Here is a 21708-nt window from a genome sequence, read left to right as displayed (position 1 = left end):
TTAGCGAGTGACCTGGGAGAGCGCCTCCTTCTGCAGGATCCCCACTGGACGTGGAGGCCATCGAGAGAGGTCCTTCTCCGGATGCTGCCAGCTCACCAGCTTGGGAGACGGCCTTCTCTGTGGTGGCTCCTGGGCTGGGCTCTGGAATGCACGCCCTAGAGCCATTCATGATTTAACAGCTTTACCCGCCGTTAAAGGAGCCCTGAAGACACATCTTTTTAGCCTGGCTTTTAGAAAGCTGTAGATGTTTTCTATGGTTTTACAGGGTTGTTTTGATGGGTTTTTTAATCTTGCCTGTTTTGTCTTTAATTCTGTGGAACAACTAGAGCCTTCGGAATCCAGTGCTATATAACTAATAAAATAATAATAAATCCGAGGCCTTACCATCTCCAAAACCCTGGCCCGCTTGCTGCCCTGAGGAGGCACGGCGGGATTCATTTGGCTGGTGGCAGACAGCGTCCTCTTGGGCAGCTGGTGGCTCATCTGGGTGGGACAGAAGCGAGGGAAAGCAGCCGTGAGTTGAGACTGAGCCTTCAGAATCCAGTGCTATAGAACTAAATAATAATAATAATAATAATAATAATAATAATAATAATAATAATAATAATAAATCTGTGGCCTTACCCTTGCCAAGGGGGTGCCTCCCGTGGGTGGCATGGCCACTGTCCTGCTGCCGGCAGGGGAGATGGCGAGCTTGGAGAGCTGATGGCAGAGCTGGGTGGGACAGAAGCAAGGGAAAACAGCCGTGAGGGGAGACTGATCGTGGACCCAATGCGAATTCCAGTCAGCTTCAACTGAAACAATGCTAATTGAGTGCTCTATTGTTAAGGGTTCTTAAAAATTTATTGGTTTGCTTATGATACTTGTTCGATTATGATACTTATGATATTTGTTCAAAATGATACTTTCTTGAAGTTCTTTTCCATGAAACTTATTCAGTCGCATGCAAAACTGATATAATCCTTACATATAGATGGCTGCCATTAAATACTTCCTCCTGATCACACCTACAGAGACCAAGTTTTGCATGCACCATCCTGCCACTGAAATGAGCTGGATGTACTGCTCTCTCTTTTTTGGACACTGGGATGTCCTCAGGGGAAATTAAAATACTTTTCCTGCAGTTTTTTTTTAAAATAATAATTCTGATAATCAGAATACCCAATTATCGACAGATAGCTGAACTGCTACTATCACGCATATTTCTATGCCACGTCTCAACAAAGTCCTCAAAGTGCTTGGCATAGACAAATCACTCTAATAAACAAATAAGATGGTTCCCTCTCACAAAAGGGCTCTCAATCTAAGAGAGATGATCGATAGGAACCAGCAAGAGCCACTGGTGGGATGTTGTGCTTGGGCTGAACCTGCTAAGAAGACTGATCTGTGGTCTTACCTCGTCCAAATCCCCTGCGGGTGGCCGAATTGGTGCGGGAGGCCGAATTGGTGCGGATGGCCGAATTGGTGCGGATGGCCGAATTGGTGCAGATGGCTGTGCAGAAATCATATCATCATCATGTTTATTTACGGTCAAAGACCAAAATTTAAAACGTACATAATAGCACACATGATATAGTAATAATATAGACATAATATAATCATACCTGAAATGACCTGTTGTTGTGAGATGTGGGTTGGACAGAAGCAAGGGAAGACAGGCTTAAGATGAGGCTTCATGGAACCAAGGCAACATCCAACGAAGCCCCAAAGCCTCTTCTAGGCAGAGGCATTCGGGACTTGGAGGACCGGCCTCCCGGGATGCAGAGGGAGCTGACCGTGGACCTGACTCTGAACTGAGTTTGGGCGACTCCCCCTCCCCAAACTACCTTCAGAAAAGCTCCTATATAACTAATAAAATAATAATAATAATAAATCTGTGGTCTGACCTTTCCCGAGGGTTTGTCCCGCTTGCCTGCGGGCTTCTTGGTGCGCTCAACAGAGGCTATCACCTTGGCGCGCAGGCGGCGGATCTGGGTGGGACAGAAGCAAGGGAAAACAGCCGTGAGTTGATAGTGATGGTGGACCCGATGCGAATTCCAGTCAGCTTCAACTGAAACAATGCTAATTGAGTGCTCTATTGTTAAGGGTTCCTAAAAATGACACTTTATGGAAGGTTTTTTTAAAATGAAACTTATTCAATTGCATGCCAAACTGATATATATATAAATGGCTGCCATTAAATACTTCCTCCTGATGACCTAAAAATTGCAGCCGCTGGTTCCCTCTCCCCAAAGGGCTCATCTTCTAAAGGGAAAGGCTAGGTAGAAACCAGCAAGGGCCACTCACTGGTGGGATGCTGTGCTGGGGCCAGTTCCCTGCTAAGAAGACTGATCTGTGGTCTTACCTCGTCCAAATCCCCTGTGTGTGGTCGCTGAACAGGTGGCCTCCTGGAACTCTGTCCCGAATCCACCTGTTTCTGTGAGATGTGGTGGGTGGGACAGAAGCAAGGGAAGACAGGCTTAAGATGAGGCTTCATGGCACCAAGGCAACATCCAACGAAGCCCCGAAGCCTCTTCTAGGCAGAGGCATTCGGGACTTGGAGGACCGGCCTCCCGGGATGCAGAGGGAGCTGACCGTGGACCTGACTCTGAACTGAGTTTGGGCGACTCCCCCTCCCCAAACTACCTTCAGAAAAGCTCCTCATGGGGTGGTTTCTTGCTTTTGTGTTTTCTTTCTCCTTTGCCTACATCTTCAACTGACCCAATGCTAGTTTAATGCTTTTTTAAGGGTTTTTTTTTTAATGATACTTTTTTTGAAGTTTTCTCAAGAAACACATACAGTTGCATGCAAAACTAATATAATCCTTACATACAGTATAGGTGGCTGCCATTGAATACTTCCTCCTGATCACACCTACAGAGACCAAGTTTCGCATGCACCAACCTGCCACTGAACTGAATGTACTCCTTTCTTTGACACAGGGATATCCTCAGGGAACATTTGCCTCATTTTCCTGCAGTTTTTTGGATAATGATTCTGATTATCAGACTTGCCAATTTTCTACAGATACCCTTGGCTGCTTGGGCCTGAGGCCGAAAGGTGTGGGGAAAAGTCTCGGCAATCTCCTCTTTGGCCTGCTGTGCTGAGCTTGCTGCTGCTCCTGCTCCTCCCAGCACTCCCACCTGATGGCTGCACGCTGAAAGGGTGAAAGCCGGATCTGTCACTGGTGGGCCAAGTCGGCTTTTGCTCGAGGTGGCTCCCCATTCCAGAAACAAAAGGTGATCTGGACCGCAGCGCGGTGGCCAAATCTGCTACTATTAGGATTATTTCTATGCCACTTATCAACCATGTCCTCAAAGGGCTTGGCATAAACTAATCATTCTAATCCACAAACAAGATGGTTCCCTGTCCCGAAATGCCTCCTAATCTAAAGGGAAACTCTCAGGAGAAGCCAGCAACAGGCCCTGGCGGGTTGCTGTGCTGGCGGTGAGTTGGGCCAGTTCCCTCCAAAGAAGAGTCCTCTTCCGAGTGAGCTGGGAGTTAGCGAGTGACCTGGGACAGCGCCTCCTTCTGCATGATCCCCACTGGACATGGAGGCCACTGAGAGAGGTCCTTCTCCGGATGCTGCCAGCTCACCAGCTCGGGCCTTCTCTGTGGTGGCTCCTGGGCTGGGCTCTGGAATGCACTCCCTATAGCCATTCATTCATGATTCAACATCATTGATTGATTGATTGATTGATTGATTGATTGATTAAGTGCCGTCAAGTTGGTGTTGACTCTTAGTAAGCACATAGATAGATTCTCTCCAGGGTGGTGACCTGTCTTCCACTTGGCCTTGAAGGTCTCTCAGTGGTTCATTCATGGCTGTCGTCATCAAGTCCATCCAACTTGCTGCTGGTCATCCTCTTCTTCTCTTGCCTTCAACTTTTCCCAGCATTATGGACTTCTCAAGGGTGCTGGGTCTTTGCATCATGTGTCTGAAATATGAGAGTTTGAGCCTGGTCATTTGTGCCTCGAGTGGAAATTCTGGATTGACTTGTTCTAGGATCCATTGGTTTGTTTTCCTGGCTGTCCAGGGTCTCCTCAAAAGTCTTCTCCAGCACCCAAGTTCAAAAGCGTCAATACTTTTTCTATCTTGCTTCTTCAAAGTCCAGCTTTCGCATCCATAGAGCGTCACGGGGAAAACCACAGTCCGAATGATTCTCATCTTTGTAGGTGTAGACACGTCACGGCATCTCAATATCCTTTCCGAGGCCTTCATTGCTACCCTACCAAGGGCTAGTCTGAGGAGTATTTCTTGACTGCTGGCTCCTTGACTGTTGACGGTCGATCCTAAAAGGCAGACACTATCCACCACTTCAGTGTCTTCATTCTCAATTCTGAGGCTGGTTGCTGTCCCTGTTGTCATTAGTTTAGTCTTCTTGACATTTAGTCGTAGTCCCGTTTTCCCACTGGGCTCCTTGACCTTCATTATTAGAGCTTGCAGATCCTCCGCCTTCTCAGCTCTCAGAGGGGTGTCATCAGCGTAGCTCAGGTTCTTGATGTTTCTTCCCCCAGCTTTCAAACCACGCTCATCTTCTCCCAATCCAGCTTCTCTCAGTATATGTTCAGCATATAAGTTGAATAAAGAGGGGGAAAGTAGACAGCCTTGCCTTACTCCTTTACCAGTCTGGAACCAACATCATTACCCGCCTTTAAAGGAGCCCTGAAGACACATCTTTCTAGCCTGGCTTTCAGAAAGCTGTGGATGTTTTCAGTTGTTTTACATGGTTGTTTTTCTGGGGTTTTTATCTTGCCTCTTTTTGTCTTCAGTTTTGTGGATCAGCTAGAGCCTTTGGAATCCAGTGCTATATAACTAACTAACTAACTAACTAACTAAATAAGTAATCAATCAATCTGGGGCCTTACACTCATCGGCTTGCTGGCCGGAAGAGGAATGGCAGGCTTTGTGCGGCTGGCAAGCTGGTGACGGATCTGGGTGGGACAGAAGCAGGGAAAACAGCCGTGAGTGGAGAGTGAGAGTGGACCCCATGCTCAGTCCAGACCCCTTCAACTGAAACAATGCTAACGGAGTGCTTTATTGTTCAGTATCGTTACGTTTTTTAAAATGAAACTTATTCAATTGCATGCAAAACTGATATCCTCTTTATGTATAGTTGGCCGCCATGAAATACTCCCTCCTGATGACCTAAAAACTCCCTCCCCGCTTTCTTCCACCTGAGCCAGATCTTCGATCCAGCCATCGGGGTCCCAAAGGGATTGAGTTGGCTTTCTGACTGACAGGGCATCCATCTAGGACTCCACCCAGAATGGAGGTCCTTCATAAATGCCTTTCATATTGATGGGAAACTATGAATTGGCTCCAAGTCACTTGACTCTCAGCACACACACGGATGCCGAACTATATTCCGCTGTGTTGGGCCTCTCTGCACTCGGCTATATTGAGAAAAGGATTCTCTCACTGCAGAGAATTTCCAACACTGGAAGCCTCCATCCTGCTGCCAAACAGGCAACCGCCTCCCCACACCTCCGTGGCCTACCTTACGTCTTTCCATATCTTCGTCAAATTTCGCCTGCTCCTCGTAATACTGTCATTTAAAAGAAAAGGGAGTGGATGAATCTGCATTGGGGAGGCACTTTCCCCCCCCCAACCCGTCTCACACGGGGCCAGGCGCTCCCCACCTTTGGAGACCGGTGCCCCGCTCCTTCAGCTGAGGCACCCCCTGAGATGTGGGGCATGCCGCGAGACCCCTCTGACTGGACACACCAGTGGGAGGGCCGCCGTTAGGAGAAAGGCCGACCCCCTCCCGGGGCTTGCGTCTGGGCAGCGTGACTCCAGAGTCTCCCCTCTAAGTCATGGGTCGGGCTGCCCCTCTTAATTCGGGGGGGGGGGCGCTGTCGGTCAGGCTGTGGGGAGGGCAGGGCTCCCTCTGCCACCCACTTGGAAGTCTTGGGTTTAGAAGCAGTCTCGCCGTTGGCGGAGTAGTACCTCTTTTGTAACCCGGGGCAGGTCCATCTGTTTTGGCCGCAGCCCAAATGGGGTGGGGACCAGGCTCGGCAATCTCCTTTTGGGCAAAGGCTGGTGTGGCCGCTGCTCCCGATCCTCCCCGTGGTGCTCCCAGCACTCCCACCTGATGGCTGCACGCTGAAAGGGGGAAAGCCGGATCTGTCACTGGCGGGCCAAGTCGGCTTTTGCTCGGGGGGGCTCCCCCGACCTGGACCCACCTGGGTGGTTTGGGTCTCAGACCAGCCTCCCACGTGCGAAGGGCAGCTGCCCCCTGGGAACTCTCTGCGTTCCCCCAGGGCGTCCCCCTGGCATGACCACCCCTCCGCCTTGGCCAGCGCCACAGGCCCACCTCTCACCCACCAGCTCACACCACCAGCCGGGCCCCCTTTTCTGGGGCCAAGACGCTTACGCTTTCCCCTGGGACTCCTGCGGACGGCTGCTGGCTGCTGCCCGTGCAGTGAGCCCTTCAGGAGGAATCCCGGCTGCCCCTCGCAGAACTAGAGAGCCAGCAAACCACTCCCGCTCCCAAGGAATGAGAGAGGGCCTGCGACCACCTGCAGGTTTGCCTGGCATTCGCCGAAGCAGCACCGCCCTCGAATGCATCCTAGACCAGCGTCCCTGCCTTGGACCCCCAGTTCCAAGCTCCCCCCAGTGACGAGGGTTCTTTGGGCAAGCCACTCGATGGCCAGAGACAGCCCCAGTCGGCAACATCCTCTACTGTAGTCAGAGGCGCTCTTCGCCCTGGACGTCTGGGGAAGAAGCACGCACCCCCCCCCCCAAATCTCTTTAGTCTGTCCTGGGTGGTCCAGGCTCCAAAATTCCCCATCTAGATGGAAAGAGAAACTCCTCGTACCAGAGGTCTCACGGGCGGCTTCTCTTCCTTCCTTCCCTTCTTGAGAAGTCCCGGGAACATTGGAGGCTGCCGTGGACCATGGAAGAGAAAACAAGGGGCCTCGGTGGCATAAAGCCCACACCCCGTCTGCCCACAAGGGATCCATCGGCCCTTCGGCAGTGCTCCCGAGAGAGCCAGGACCATTCACAGCCGAGGGCGTGGAGGAGGACAGCTCTGGCCCAAGACTTTGGGGATGGACCTTTCCCACCCCTTGTAAACTGGGCCCCCTTGACGGCAGGAAGAATGCAACCTCCTTGGGGCAGAGACCTGCCTTGGGCAGACTGACCCCCCACCGCCAGCAGACTTACACTTCTCATGGGAAGCTGGTGGTGGAGGCCCCTCAGTGGCTGGGAGTTCTGCTCACGGCCCTGCAAGAAAAAGGTTCGAGAGCAAGCCAGTCACGGGCCTGCCTGCGACCTCGGAGGAGCTGCTGTTCTCCAGTCTGGGAAGACAACCCTGAGCGGAAGAAGGCAGCTTCCCATGGGCCGAGGTTCCTCAGAGCAGTGGTGGGGTGGAGATCTAGGCACGAGGCTGGCAGGAAGCCCAGCCTCCATTTGGCCCCCCGGGAGGGAGCAGAGAGAAGGACGGAGGTTCCCCGCCTTGGAAAGTGAGGCTCAGTCCCTGGGATCTCTCATGGAAAGAACCCGGGGAATAAATATTGGCCAACGCCCTGCCTGGGAATTCCGGGACTGGCTCTCCCCCGGAGAATGTAAGCTCCTTGGGGCAGGGGTACATCTTAGGGAGACTTACACGGACAATCTGCTGGCTCACTTCCTGTGGCCTCCAGTTCCTGTGCCGCTGGGCCCACTGATGGATCTGCAACGAAAGACTCAGCATCAGGAGCTTTCCCAGACGGCAGGTTCACCGCAGGTCTGCTGCGAGGCTTTACTGCTTGTTCAAGTTTGCCCAAACTAACCGATGGGAAGAGTGGATTTTTTTTTTTAAACCCCAGATATAAATTGGGCTAAGCACCAGTGTGCAATGAAAAACCCGAATCGTTCATCGTGTTCCCGGATAGCTGGCAGGGGCTTCATTCTGGGTGACTTGTGAACGCACACCTGTCCTTCCCAAGTAAAATGAGCGCCTGGGAACACCCCAGGTCAGTGACGGGAGGCTCAGCTCTGCATTGCCTGGGAATGGCCACTATTTCTGGGAAGAAGGGGGAAACAGGTTGGCCCACATCTTTCCAAGAGGCCTCCCACTGGGGCATCCTGGCACAAGTAGCTTTGCTCCCCTTCCTCTCTATTTCACCTCGCCACAGCCCACCCATTTAGGCTGTGTCTCCCCAGCCAAAACAGGCAGATCTAAACCATCTCTTGCATCCCTAGCCCCCACAGGCAGTTCCTTCGTCTTATTTAGATTCAGCTTCAGTTTATTATCCCTCATCCAGCCCATTTCCGCCTGCAAGCAGTCATTTAGGGAAGTTATGCCATTTCCTGATGAGGTCAATATGGAGAAACCGATCTGGAAGTCATCAGCATACTGATAACACCCTGCTGCATTAACCGGATCTCCTGATGAGCTCTCCCAGCCGTTTCATGTGGGGCAGCTCCGCCCCAAACTCTGCCTAGCCCTCAATCCGGCACTGAAGACCGAGTGCTATTTCCTGCTAACTGGGCAAAGACACTGTTGGAGATGAACTTCCAGTGCATCGACCTTTTGCACCAACTGTCCTCATGACCACGAGGGGCATTGGGAGTAGAGACAGTGAGTCAGAGTCTCCCTATCTGTCCCTACTCTATGACCCCTGAACTGACTCTGCAGCACTTCCTGGGCTGAGTCACAATCCTTCCTTTCCTCCTAGAGAGCAGATGGAGACATCTCTGTCTCTCTCCTTACCTATCCACTATGTAGTCCTTTAGATTAGAGATAGGTCTTTCCTGTCTAAGTGTATTTAACCAATAAATGTCCAGTGTTTAGTCACACAAGGATCTCCATGTGTTTTCTCTAAATAGCTGCAATAGCCAAACCATCCTCTACTCTGTAACTGGAGTGTGTGCTCATTCCTTAGTGCTCTGCTGTTTTACCCATTGTGGGTCAAAATCAACAACCTCTAACAGACACACCTTTTAAAACTGGTGATTCTCTTTATTTAGCGGGCGGAGAGCAGCTGGCCCTCTCCAGCCCCAGCACAGCATCCCTCCAGTGGATGTTACTAAAAAGTTTCTTTTTAGATTTAGATCCCTTTGGGGACAGGGAACCACCTGAAGAAGAGTGATGGCTTGCTGGGGGGCGGTCTTGGTTCTTTCAGGCCAGATATGTTGGGGGGGGCAGTTAAGCACCTCCCTCCTGCCTCCCGGCACCTTCCTCGCACCCGGTCCAACCCACCACGGCATGTGCTTGAACCCCAGGCCAAGTTTGATTTGGGGCCCCCGCCAGCCGAGAAGTGCAGAGCCCCGGATTTCACTTGAGGCCTGCTGGCTACTCATTCACGAGGCCACATCAGCCAGTTCAGAGGCTTTTTAATTTATGCATAAATGATCAGGGGTACGTAGCGCGGTGGTGGCCAAATCTGCAGATGATTCCAAACTCTTCTGGGTGGTGAAATCCAAAATGGATTGTGAGATGCTCCAGAAGGATCTCTCCAGACTGGGGTTGGAGTGGGCGACAAAATGGCAAATGCGGTTCAGTGTTGGCAAGTGCAAAATGATGCACATTGGGACGAAAAACCCCAACTTCAAGTATATGCTGATGGGATCTGAGCTGTCGGTGACGGACCAGGAGAGGGATCTTGGGGTGGTGGTGGACAGCTCCTTGAAAGTGTCGACTCAGTGTGCGACAGCTGTGAAAAAGGCCAATTCCATGCTAGGGATCATTAGTAAGGGGATTGAAAATAAAACGGCTAAGATTCTAATGCCCTTATACAAAACTATGGTGAGACCACACTTGGAGTACTGCGTACAATTCTGGTCACCACATCTAAAAAAGGACATTGTAGAACTGGGAAAGGTGCAGAAGAGGTCAACCCAGATGATCAGGGGCCTGGAGCACCTTCCTTATGAGGCAAGGCTACAGCATCTGGGGCTATTTAGCTTAGAAAAAAGACGACTGCGGTGAGACATGATAGAGGTCTATAAAATCACGCATGGTGTGGAGAAAGTGGAGAGAGAGAGAAATTCTTCTCCCTCTCCCATCACACTAGAACCAGGGGTCATCCCATGAAATTGATTGCCGGGAAATCTAGGACCAACTAACGGAAGTACTTTTTCAAACAAGGCATAATCAGTATCAGTTTTTATTACAGCCATTGGCCAACCACAACACATCATCCACTTGTGGAATTCTCTGCCACTAGATGTGGTGACAGCCAACCACTTGGATGGCTTTAAGAGGGGTTTGGATAACTTCATGGAGGAGAGGTCTGTCAAGGGCTACTAGTTTTTAAAATCTCTGATGCTGTTCTTGTACCCTGACCCTAACCCTGAGTCTGTAGATTGGGGGTTATATTACATTGGCTCAACTGGTAATGAAGCCAACACCCAGCTGGTTTTTTTGTTTCTACAAGCCCCCCCCCCCGCATTGTGAGGTCACAGCTGACCCAGGCGCCCCTCCCAGCAGGAGCCAGACCCCCCCAGAGGGCAGAGGGCCTGGGGAGCAGTTTTGTGCTTCTTGGGGAACGGGCAGTGACCAGTTGCAAGTCATTTAATGGTCCTAGAGAAAGAGATGCTGTTCTGGTAGCTCCAGGTCTTAACACTCACATCAGTTTTGGAGAATGAATACAACTGAAGGAAGCCCGTGTGGCTGGGGGAGTCAGTTATGTGACTTGCCTCTGGGGGGCCTCCAGGGCAGTGGGCCCCCAGACAGTGGGCCCTTTGCCCTATTATAGTTATGCCCCTGCTGGAGTTCCAACCAATCCCCATTTAACTCCGATTTCATGCCATCTCTGAACTCAGCCATAATGTATGAATCAGTTTTTTTTCTACATTGGTGATATAGTTCAACTTAAATAAAACAAAAACAAAACTTAAATAAAACAAGAAATACACACAATGTACAAGACGATTGTGTGGTATTCCTAGTGCCATCTGCTGACAATCTACAGCAATCCATGAATAAACTGATTTGTTTCCAAGTTCGAATAAAAGGAGTTTCAAAGGACACAGTTTATTCACAGAGTAGGGTAGACTGTCAGCATATCATGCTAAGAATAGTATGCTAAGAATGTCCTTGTATGTTTTGTGAATTTAGTGAAATAGTGAAACATGGAACTATATGACCTGAAGCATTTATTTACTATCACAGTTTTGCAGATGCAGATGTCTACAAGGCACACTGAGGAAATTCTACCCTGAAGCTCAATTTTAAGCAGGCGTTTAGGGAGTGAATGCCATTTCATGAGGAGGAGGAGGAGGAGGAGGAGGACGATAATACTTTCATACAAATCTATGGTGCAACCACACTGGGAGTACGGTGTACAGTTCTGGTCACTATATCTCAAAAACTATATTTTAGAATTGGAAAAGCTGCGGGAGAGGGCAACCAAAAGGCTTAGGGGCCTAGAGCACCTTTCTTACAAGGCAAGGCAAGCCTAGAACAACCTCTGGGGCTTTTTAGTTTACAAAGGGCTGCGGGAGGCAACTAAGAGGAGACATGATAGAAGTCTATAAAATTAGGCATGGTATGGAGAGATAATATAATTCCTAAAGATCCTAGCACGGATGTCGGGACTCTCCCCCAATGCCGAGCGGCAATTGTTCTTGGCTTAATGCGTTTCACAACATCACACTACCAGTCAAGTGACCAAAAACATACATACAAGAAAAAATGATGAAAAGCAATATACAACATTTCAAAGATGAATACAATATTTATAATTGATTTGTTACAAAATGCATTCCCCTGGTGATTGCAAATGCTTATGTGAAAGAAAGTGTTGCAAAGTATGACTATTTCATTCCTTATCTTTTTAAGGAATAAGATTTACTTTTCTAAATATTTAAGTGGATCTGGGGGGGAAATCAAGACAAGTGTATAAAAATTTAGCTACAACTTTGGCAAAATCACAAAAGTCTACAATTTTATAACCAATTACAAAACACATTAGGGAAGCAGGATCTAGAAGTCAAAAGGGCAATTTTCTGGTACAAGAAACATAGACTTCACAGTAGCCTAAGAATGCAACATTATATAGTGCTAGCAAACGTTGGGGAAGGGGGAAAAAATGTTGCAGCGCACTTGCTTAACAGGAAGCTCTAGCAGTGGAAATATATATAACCAACAGACTGTAGCATTTTGTCTCTGTCAGGGTGCTTGTTGAAGGCAAGAGAATTCAATATCAAAGTTACAATTTCTAACTATAAGAGGTTACAAAGTTTCATTTCATTAAGATGAAGTTAAGCAATGAAAAACCCTCCCACCCTCCAACGCCCCAAATTATCCCAAATCATATATTCATCCTTTCCTCCCAGTTTTGTTGGCTCATGCCTCCCCCTTTTTATACCACCAAAAAAAAAAAAAGAAAGAAAGAAAAGAAAAGAATAAAAATCACATTAGAGAGATACACCACCATTGTGAATCTAGTTATGAGTACAGAAAAATGTTTTGGAGGCGTTTTCATCAGTGTTTCATGATCGTCAAAATGGTGCATCCACAAAGTTTCCCCCGACACATACATAGCAAGTACTAGACATAGCCAAGACGTCATCAGAAACTTTATACAAAATAGGCATCGCTTTTTCCTTATTCTTCAGGACCAAGAAATGTGAAAATATGAGAGAAGATGAGGAAATAAAATTGAATTGTTCATGAAGAAGTCGGTTGATTCCTAACAGTTTAAATAAAATCTTAAAACAAAGTTTTTGTAGCATTTCCATGTACAAGCAATCAGGTACAAGCAGGTACAAGCAATCTCTGATGCTGTTCTTGTTTGTGCACCACCCTGAGTCTGTTGATTGGGGGTTATATTACATTGGCTCAACTGGTAATGAAGCCAACACCCAGCTGGTTTTTTTCTTCTACAAGCCTCCCCCCCACCGCATTGTGAGGTCACAGCTGACCCAGGGGCCCCTCCCAGCAGGAGCCAGACCCCCCAGAGGGCAGAGGGCCTGGGGAGCAGTTTTGTGCTTCTTGGGGAACGGGCAGTGACCCGTTGGGTGCAAGATTAATTCCTTAATATTTGTTTTAATGCTCTTCCCAAATATTGTTTTAAAATTTTTTAAATTGTTGTAGTGTTTTAAATGTTTTTTAAAAAACTAATGTTTCACTTTCTGTTTTTATTCTGTTGTAAACTGCCCAGAGACCGTAAGTTTGGGGAGGTATAAAAATATGTATGAAAACACCTGGAAACCCATCTTCTTGCCCAAGCTTTCTCTGCTTCCTACATTGGGGGGGGGGGTTCACTCTCTGGTTTATTTTTAAATTGTTAAATTGTTATAAGTTTTTGGTATATTTTTAGACTGGTTTTATGCTATTGTTAACCGCTCAGAGATGAAAGTTTTGGGGCAGTGTAAAATCAGATAGATAGATAGATAGATAGATAGATAGATAGATAGATAGATAGATAGATAGAGGGCTAAAGGCCACCTCCAGCCTCCAAGGCAGGATGCCTCCGAGTACCAGTTGCAGGGGAGCAACAGGAGGAGGGAGGGCAGCCCCTCAACTCCCACCTGTGGGCTTCCAGTGGCATCTGGTGGGCCACTGTGCGAAACAGGATGCTGGACTAGATGGGCCTCCTTGGGCCTGATCCAGCAGGGCTGTCCTCATCTCCAAGACAAGGGTTGGGAAAGACTCCTGCCTGCAACCTTGGAGAAGCTGCTGCTGCCCGTCTGGGTAGACAAGAGTACTGACCTAGATGGACTCAGTAGTATATGGCAGCTTCCTATGTTCCTAGGTGAGCCCTGTAAGATATTCCCCTTAGAGCTGCTCTGGGAAGAGCAGAAGCTTGCCTGCAGAAGTTTCCCAGTTCCCTCCCTGGCAGCATCTCCAGGATAGGGCTGGGAGAGATTCCTGCCTGCAGCCTCGGAGAAGCCGCTGCCAGTCTGTGCGGACAATACTGAGCGAGATGGACCCAGGGTCTGACTCAGTCTATGGCAGCTCCCCACATTCCCTACAGGAACATGCACCCGCCTCTCCATTGGGGCTCTTCTTCTCTTGCCTGGAAACGGTCTCTCAAGTCTCTTTTCTTACCCGAATTTGAGGGTGCCTTGGAGTTCCTGCTGGTCCCACAAGCCAAATCTGCAGCCACTGGATGGGCTGCAGCAGCCACCCAATTATGCGCCAAAAGATGCCCTGGAAGAGGAGGAAAGCGCATTCATGAGCAGGGGAGGCTCCAGTGCTGGCCACGAGCACCGGGAAGAGGGGATTCCTCGGCGGGGTGGGGGGGGAGGCCACGAGCAGGTGACACTGACCTGCGGCCGAGATCGTGCGGGGAGGGGCGGCACCCTTGCTGGCCTCGTGATGGCCACGGGGTGGGGGGGTGGGGGGGCGGCAAAGCCCCAGAGAGTTCTTAATAGAGAAGAGATGGATCTATAAGCAGGCGACACTTACCTGCGGCGCAGATCTTGGCGGGGGGGGATGTACCCTGCCTGGCCTCATGATGGCCACGAAAGGGGGGTGTGTGTGAAGCCCCAGAGAGCTGCCTGAAGGTAAAAATAAATATTAAATATATCTGTTATATATATATATATATATATATATATATATATATATATATATATATATATATATATAAATGTTAAGCTGGTCTAAGGACCGTAATAAATTTACTTACTTGCTATATATATATATCTATATGAATTACTAAATAAATGAATAGATAAATAGATAGATAAATAAATAAATAAATAAATAAATAAATAAATAAATAAATAACGTGAATGGATTATTCCTCCTCCTCCTCTTCCTCCTCCTCTTTACCACCACACAAACTCCACAGAAACTCCTACACCCCACAAAGTCCAAACTCCTGCGGTTGTTTTATTTAAAGCCCCCCCCCTTGTGAGGTCACAGCTGACACACAGGAGCCCCCCCCCAGCAGGGGCCAGACACCCCCCCCACCCAAAAAAGGGCAGAGGGCCTGGGGAGCAGTTTTGTGTGTCTCAGGGAGTGTGCAGTGACCAGTTGCTTGCAAGATCAATGCATTAATATTGGTTTAATGCTCTTCCAAAATATTGTTTTAAACATTTCAAGTTGTTGTCATGTTTTAAACATTTTGGTTTTTTTTAAACTAATGTTTCACTTTCTGTTTTTATCCTGTTGTAAAGTGAACCGCCCAGAGACGTAAGTTTGGGGCAGTATAAAAATATGTTAAATAGAGAAAGAAACAAATGAGTCGAAGGGAGTGACTGAGTCTGGAGGGGAAACCTCTAACAGGCCTGCTCAACTTAGTCCCCCCTCCCCACCAGCTGTTTTTGGACTACAACTCCCATAATCCCCAGCCACACAGGGGTGATGGGACTCCTAGGCCCACATCTGCAGGAGGGCCGAAGTTGAGCAGCCCTGACCCATAAGGGTGGAGGTTGAACTGCAGCCCTCAGGTCAAGGGGGCAGGCGCAGTGGGGCTCTTCGCCCTGGGCTTTGGGGCCCCCAAGTCCTCTCCAGTCTGTCCGGGGTGGTGTAGTCACCGCTGGCCCACCCTGCGCCAGGAGGCCGGGTGTGATTGTGACCCATGCCGGAGCCCGAGGGGGCAATGGGGAAAGAGATGTGTGGGTCTCTCTCTCTCTCTCTCTCTCTCTCTCAATCTCTCTCATACACACCCCCAGTGGAATATCTTCAGTGAGGCTCTTTTGGGAGGAGCGGTATGGAAATCAGATCAATACAGATTAAAGAGTCACGTCACATAGGGGATGCACCTCTCTCCCAGCACCTCCCTCGCACCCGGTGCAGCCCACTAAGGCATGTGCTTGTACCCCAGGCCAAGTTTGATTTGGGGCCCCCACCAGCTGAGGGGTGCAGAGCCCCGGATTTCACTTGAGGCCTGCCGGCTACTCATTCCCGAGGCCACGTCAGCCAGTGCAGAGGGGCCTTGAATGGCGAGCCCGAACTGCTTTGGGGTTCCAGTGGCAGAGAGTTCCCAAGTCGATGCTGGGGGCAAAAGCCTAGTGCTTTCGCAATGGAAAGAGAATGTGAATGTGGAAACCCAGCCTGAGGCCATTTCTTTCTGGAAAGGTGATTCATCTTCCAGGGAGGGAGCGCAGCTGATGGGACGAGCTGTTTCTTGGGGCCGAGGGACCATGAGCCAAAAAGGTTGTGTCTTTTTGGGCGCAGGATATTCAGGCCCTTTGGGGAGCAGAGGCAGGGAGGGTTGCACCTTCCCTTCTTCCACCACTGAGCTGTCCTTCAGGGATGCAATACCAGAGGAAGAGAATCAATGATTGGCAGGGCTCTACTTTATCCCGCCCCCCTCAGGAACTGGCGCCCTAGGCGACCGCCTCCCTCTGCCTAGTGGATGGGCCGGCCCTGTTTCGGACACATGGGTTGTGCGAATCCATCCCTACCGTTACAAAGGGCCGTGGCTTTTGTCCATGATGAGATGCAGAGAAAGAAGAGGCCGTGAGGAGGCAGTCGAGCAAATCTCGCCTTGGGCCTGAGCTGGAGATAAGAAGACTTGACAGCAGCAACCAGGAGAAGAACCACTGAAGCCTCCAGGGCCACGTCCGTCCTCGAAGTCCAGGGCAGAGAGAACGAGGCGGTCGGCTGAGGTCCAGCAGCAAGCATGAATCGCCCCATTTGCTAAGCAGGGTCCTCCCTGGTTTGCATTTGGAGGGGAGATACATGTCTGAGCACTGTAAGATATCTAAAGTTAAGGTCAACGTTCCTCTCCAGTGGTGGGGCTTATTCAGGGCTGAGACCATAAACTATGTCAAGCTTTCTGGGACACCCTTAGCGTTACAACACACACACACACCCAATTTAAATTGAAAAAATGACTCTTTGTTTTTACTTGGCAAAATTGCAAAATGACTCCTTCCTCCAAGGATCCCAGAGTGGACTACAGGCTTCTGTTTCTCCCCACAACAGCCCTGTGAGGTTGCTCAGGCTGGGAGAGAAGCGACCGGCCCAGAGGCACCCAGTGGGTTTCATGGCCAAATGGGAATTTGAACTCGGATCTCCCTGGTCCTAGTCCAACACTTGAATCACCACACCATACTGGCATTCCAGTCAGATTTCCACATTAACAGCAGCTTCCGAAGTGTTAGTTTCCCCCATTACATCTTGGGAACTCTCCCCCACTGGATCTCCAAACCAGCACTGGTGAGTCAAACACTGGTCATCTGTGCGAGCTGGTCTACTCCTTTGACCTTGAGAATGAGCAGCCTGCACGGCACAAGTTAGAGCCGGGGGTGGTCTGCACTTTGTGTGTGTGTGTCAAAACCAAACCTCCCCTAGGGCACCAACCCCCCTTCCCCCCGGGTCTTTTGCAAGTCCGGAACTGAATTTCACAATCTCCCGCCACCACGGCCTCCCTGGCCCTCTGCGATCCAGGGCCCCGTATCTGCTTCTCCAGATGTGCCTTCTGGGGAAATGAAACGTCATTTCCCCTTTGAAAAAAATCTCTGCCCTGCTCTCCGCCAGCAGCAGGCGGGAGGGAACAGCCCTGCTCCTTAGGACAGAGCGCAAAGGGCACCAGACGACAGACCGGGACGATGAAGACCTCTGTGGCCGCCGTGGCCCTCCTGCTCGTGGCTACTGCCTGCTTCTCCCAGGACGTCGGTGAGTCTCAGGGAGGACAGCTGGTCTCACAGCCAAGAGAATAGATGGTCCCCTTGGCTAGGCAGGGTCCACCCTGGTTTGCATTTGGATGGGAGACGACATAGGGGTGCTGTAAGAGATTCCCCTCAGGGGGTGAAGCGTAGCTGAGGGTCAGAGCATCTGCTCTGCATGCAGAAGGTCCCCGGTTCCCTCCCTGGCAGCATCTGCAGGCCGGGCTGGGACTGAGAGAGGCCTGCCAGGGACCTGGGAGAAGTTCCAGCAGCTTCCTGTGTCTTGCAGATGGCCCATCTCTGACACTGACCTGCTGCACCCACAACTCCCACTCCCCTCTCCCACTCCGGCTCTTGGCCTCCTACACGCGCACCAGTGACGACTGCCCCCTTCCGAGTGTCGTGTGAGTTTTCGGAAGGCCTGGCCATGGGAACCAGGGGCTCAGTCTTTCGGTGCAGACCGCCTGAAAGCTTGTGGAGGAAATCCTCTCTCTCTCTTTTTTTGGGGGGGGGACACATTTTGGGAGGGAGAGATAAGCCGGTGTATGTGTGTGTGTGTGTGTGTTGGGGGTTAGAGTGGACCTGGGGTGGAGTGCTTAGAGGACAGAGCATTCCCCATCTCAGGCTTTTGACTGGGCACCCTTTGCAGATTCACCACGAAAGGCGGTAAGAAGATCTGCACGGATCCCCGCGTGGCCTGGACTCAGGATCGCATCCATCACCTCGATGGAAACTGAATGGATCCCACACCCTCCTCTTCAGCCTCCACTCCCACCAGAGGAGGAGAGTAAAGACGCGGCTGCAACTCTCAGGGTCTGGGGGTGGGCGGGGGAGAGAGCAATGGAGTAATGCATCTTTCCCCTACAACTGCATATTCAAATCCTGTATTTGTCTGGCTTGATTAAAATATTTATCTCTTGTTTCAACCATATCTGCTGTCTCTCTCCAGTTTATCCTCAGTACATAGGAAGCTGCCCTATACTGAGTCAGACCATTGGTCCATCTAGCTCAGTGTTGTCTACCCAGACTGGCAGCGACTTCTCCAAGGTTGCAGGCAGGAGTCTCTCCTCTCAGCCCTGTCTTGGAAATGCTGCTGCCAGGGAGGGGACTGGGAACCTTCTGCATGTCTTCCTAGATTGGCCCCATCCCCTAAGGGGAATATCTTACAGTGCTCAGACATGTATCTCCCCTCCAAATGCAAACCAGGGAGGACCCTGCTTAGCAAATGGGGCGATTCATGCTTGCTGCTGGACCTCAGCCGACCGCCTCGTTCTCTCTGCCCTGGACTTCGAGGACGGACGTGGCCCTGGAGGCTTCAGTGGTTCTTCTCCTGGTTGCTGCTGTCAAGTCTTCTTATCTCCAGCTCAGGCCCAAGGCGAGATTTGCTCGACTGCCTCCTCACGGCCTCTTCTTTCTCTGCATCTCATCATGGACAAAAGCCACGGCCCTTTGTAACGGTAGGGATGGATTCGCACAACCCATGTGTCCGAAACAGGGCCGGCCCATCCACTAGGCAGAGGGAGGCGGTCGCCTAGGGCGCCAGTTCCTGAGGGGGGCGGGATAAAGTAGAGCCCTGCCAATCATTGATTCTCTTCCTCTGGTATTGCATCCCTGAAGGACAGCTCAGTGGTGGAAGAAGGGAAGGTGCAACCCTCCCTGCCTCTGCTCCCCAAAGGGCCTGAATATCCTGCGCCCAAAAAGACACAACCTTTTTGGCTCATGGTCCCTCGGCCCCAAGAAACAGCTCGTCCCATCAGCTGCGCTCCCTCCCTGGAAGATGAATCACCTTTCCAGAAAGAAATGGCCTCAGGCTGGGTTTCCACATTCACATTCTCTTTCCATTGCGAAAGCACTAGGCTTTTGCCCCCAGCATCGACTTGGGAACTCTCTGCCACTGGAACCCCAAAGCAGTTCGGGCTCGCCATTCAAGACCCCTCTGCACTGGCTGACGTGGCCTCGGGAATGAGTAGCCGGCAGGCCTCAAGTGAAATCCGGGGCTCTGCACCCCTCAGCTGGTGGGGGCCCCAAATCAAACTTGGCCTGGGGTACAAGCACATGCCTTAGTGGGCTGCACCGGGTGCGAGGGAGGTGCTGGGAGAGAGGTGCATCCCCTATGTGACGTGACTCTTTAATCTGTATTGATCTGATTTCCATACCGCTCCTCCCAAAAGAGCCTCACTGAAGATATTCCACTGGGGGTGTGTATGAGAGAGATTGAGAGAGAGAGAGAGAGAGAGAGAGACCCACACATCTCTTTCCCCATTGCCCCCTCGGGCTCCGGCATGGGTCACAATCACACCCGGCCTCCTGGCGCAGGGTGGGCCAGCGGTGACTACACCACCCCGGACAGACTGGAGAGGACTTGGGGGCCCCAAAGCCCAGGGCGAAGAGCCCCACTGCGCCTGCCCCCTTGACCTGAGGGCTGCAGTTCAACCTCCACCCTTATGGGTCAGGGCTGCTCAACTTCGGCCCTCCTGCAGATGTGGGCCTAGGAGTCCCATCACCCCTGTGTGGCTGGGGATTATGGGAGTTGTAGTCCAAAAACAGCTGGTGGGGAGGGGGGACTAAGTTGAGCAGGCCTGTTAGAGGTTTCCCCTCCAGACTCAGTCACTCCCTTCGACTCATTTGTTTCTTTCTCTATTTAACATATTTTTATACTGCCCCAAACTTACGTCTCTGGGCGGTTCACTTTACAACAGGATAAAAACAGAAAGTGAAACATTAGTTTAAAAAAAACCAAAATGTTTAAAACATGACAACAACTTGAAATGTTTGAAACAATATTTTGGAAGAGCATTAAACCAATATTAATGCATTGATCTTGCAAGCAACTGGTCACTGCACACTCCCTGAGACACACAAAACTGCTCCCCAGGCCCTCTGCCCTTTTTTGGGTGGGGGGGTGTCTGGCCCCTGCTGGGGGGGGCTCCTGTGTGTCAGCTGTGACCTCACAAGGGGGGGGCTTTAAATAAAACAACCGCAGGAGTTTGGACTTTGTGGGGTGTAGGAGTTTCTGTGGAGTTTGTGTGGTGGTAAAGAGGAGGAGGAAGAGGAGGAGGAGGAATAATCCATTCACGTTATTTATTTATTTATTTATTTATTTATTTATTTATCTATCTATCTATTTATCTATTCATTTATTTAGTAATTCATATAGATATATATATATATAGCAAGTAAGTAAATTTATTACGGTCCTTAGACCAGCTTAACATTTATATATATATATAACAGATATATTTAATATTTATTTTTACCTTCAGGCAGCTCTCTGGGGCTTCACACACACCCCCCTTTCGTGGCCATCATGAGGCCAGGCAGGGTACATCCCCCCCCGCCAAGATCTGCGCCGCAGGTAAGTGTCGCCTGCTTATAGATCCATCTCTTCTCTATTAAGAACTCTCTGGGGCTTTGCCGCCCCCCCACCCCCCCACCCCGTGGCCATCACGAGGCCAGCAAGGGTGCCGCCCCTCCCCGCACGATCTCGGCCGCAGGTCAGTGTCACCTGCTCGTGGCCTCCCCCCCCACCCCGCCAAGGAATCCCCTCTTCCCGGTGCTCGTGGCCAGCACTGGAGCCTCCCCTGCTCATGAATGCGCTTTCCTCCTCTTCCAGGGCATCTTTTGGCGCATAATTGGGTGGCTGCTGCAGCCCATCCAGTGGCTGCAGATTTGGCTTGTGGGACCAGCAGGAACTCCAAGGCACCCTCAAATTCGGGTAAGAAAAGAGACTTGAGAGACCGTTTCCAGGCAAGAGAAGAAGAGCCCCAATGGAGAGGCGGGTGCATGTTCCTGTAGGGAATGTGGGGAGCTGCCATAGACTGAGTCAGACCCTGGGTCCATCTCGCTCAGTATTGTCCGCACAGACTGGCAGCGGCTTCTCCGAGGCTGCAGGCAGGAATCTCTCCCAGCCCTATCCTGGAGATGCTGCCAGGGAGGGAACTGGGAAACTTCTGCAGGCAAGCTTCTGCTCTTCCCAGAGCAGCTCTAAGGGGAATATCTTACAGGGCTCACCTAGGAACATAGGAAGCTGCCATATACTACTGAGTCCATCTAGGTCAGTACTCTTGTCTACCCAGACGGGCAGCAGCAGCTTCTCCAAGGTTGCAGGCAGGAGTCTTTCCCAACCCTTGTCTTGGAGATGAGGACAGCCCTGCTGGATCAGGCCCAAGGAGGCCCATCTAGTCCAGCATCCTGTTTCGCACAGTGGCCCACCAGATGCCACTGGAAGC

At 50.5% G+C, this 21708-nt stretch overlaps 2 protein-coding genes across 3 annotated transcripts; one reads left to right on the top strand and one right to left on the bottom strand.

Moving 5' to 3' along the window:
* Positions 1-294: 294 nt before the first annotated feature.
* LOC128339548 (protein piccolo-like) lies at positions 295-6983 on the bottom strand (the record flags this gene model as incomplete). Its single annotated transcript, XM_053283683.1, has 9 exons — positions 6801-6983; positions 5930-6085; positions 5481-5528; positions 4849-4914; positions 2345-2416; positions 1887-1970; positions 1397-1492; positions 625-714; positions 295-483 (listed from the first exon to the last, which is right to left on the bottom strand). Coding segments are annotated over exons 1-9 (984 nt in total), but the record flags the coding sequence as incomplete, so codon positions are not given.
* Positions 6984-17232: 10249 nt separating this feature from the next.
* LOC128341164 (eotaxin-like) lies at positions 17233-18410 on the top strand. 2 transcript variants are annotated; one of them, XM_053287317.1, is made up of 3 exons: positions 17239-17489; positions 17769-17883; positions 18129-18410. In XM_053287317.1, the coding sequence occupies exons 1-3, from the start codon at positions 17423-17425 to the stop codon at positions 18214-18216; spliced, it is 270 nt and encodes an 89-aa protein (XP_053143292.1). In that variant the 5' UTR covers positions 17239-17422; the 3' UTR covers positions 18217-18410. The 2 variants fall into 2 exon arrangements, 1 of the variants encoding a protein (XP_053143292.1); XR_008314248.1 differs by lacking the exon at positions 17769-17883 and having other exon boundaries at positions 17233-17489.
* The last annotated feature ends 3298 nt before the right edge of the window (positions 18411-21708 follow it).

The sequence above is a fragment of the Hemicordylus capensis genome, chromosome 1 (assembly GCF_027244095.1).
Source record: "Hemicordylus capensis ecotype Gifberg chromosome 1, rHemCap1.1.pri, whole genome shotgun sequence".
NCBI classification, from domain to species: domain Eukaryota; kingdom Metazoa; phylum Chordata; class Lepidosauria; order Squamata; family Cordylidae; genus Hemicordylus; species Hemicordylus capensis.
The sequence above is the reverse complement of the archived record's forward strand: the minus strand, read 5'-3'. Positions and strand labels throughout refer to the sequence as shown.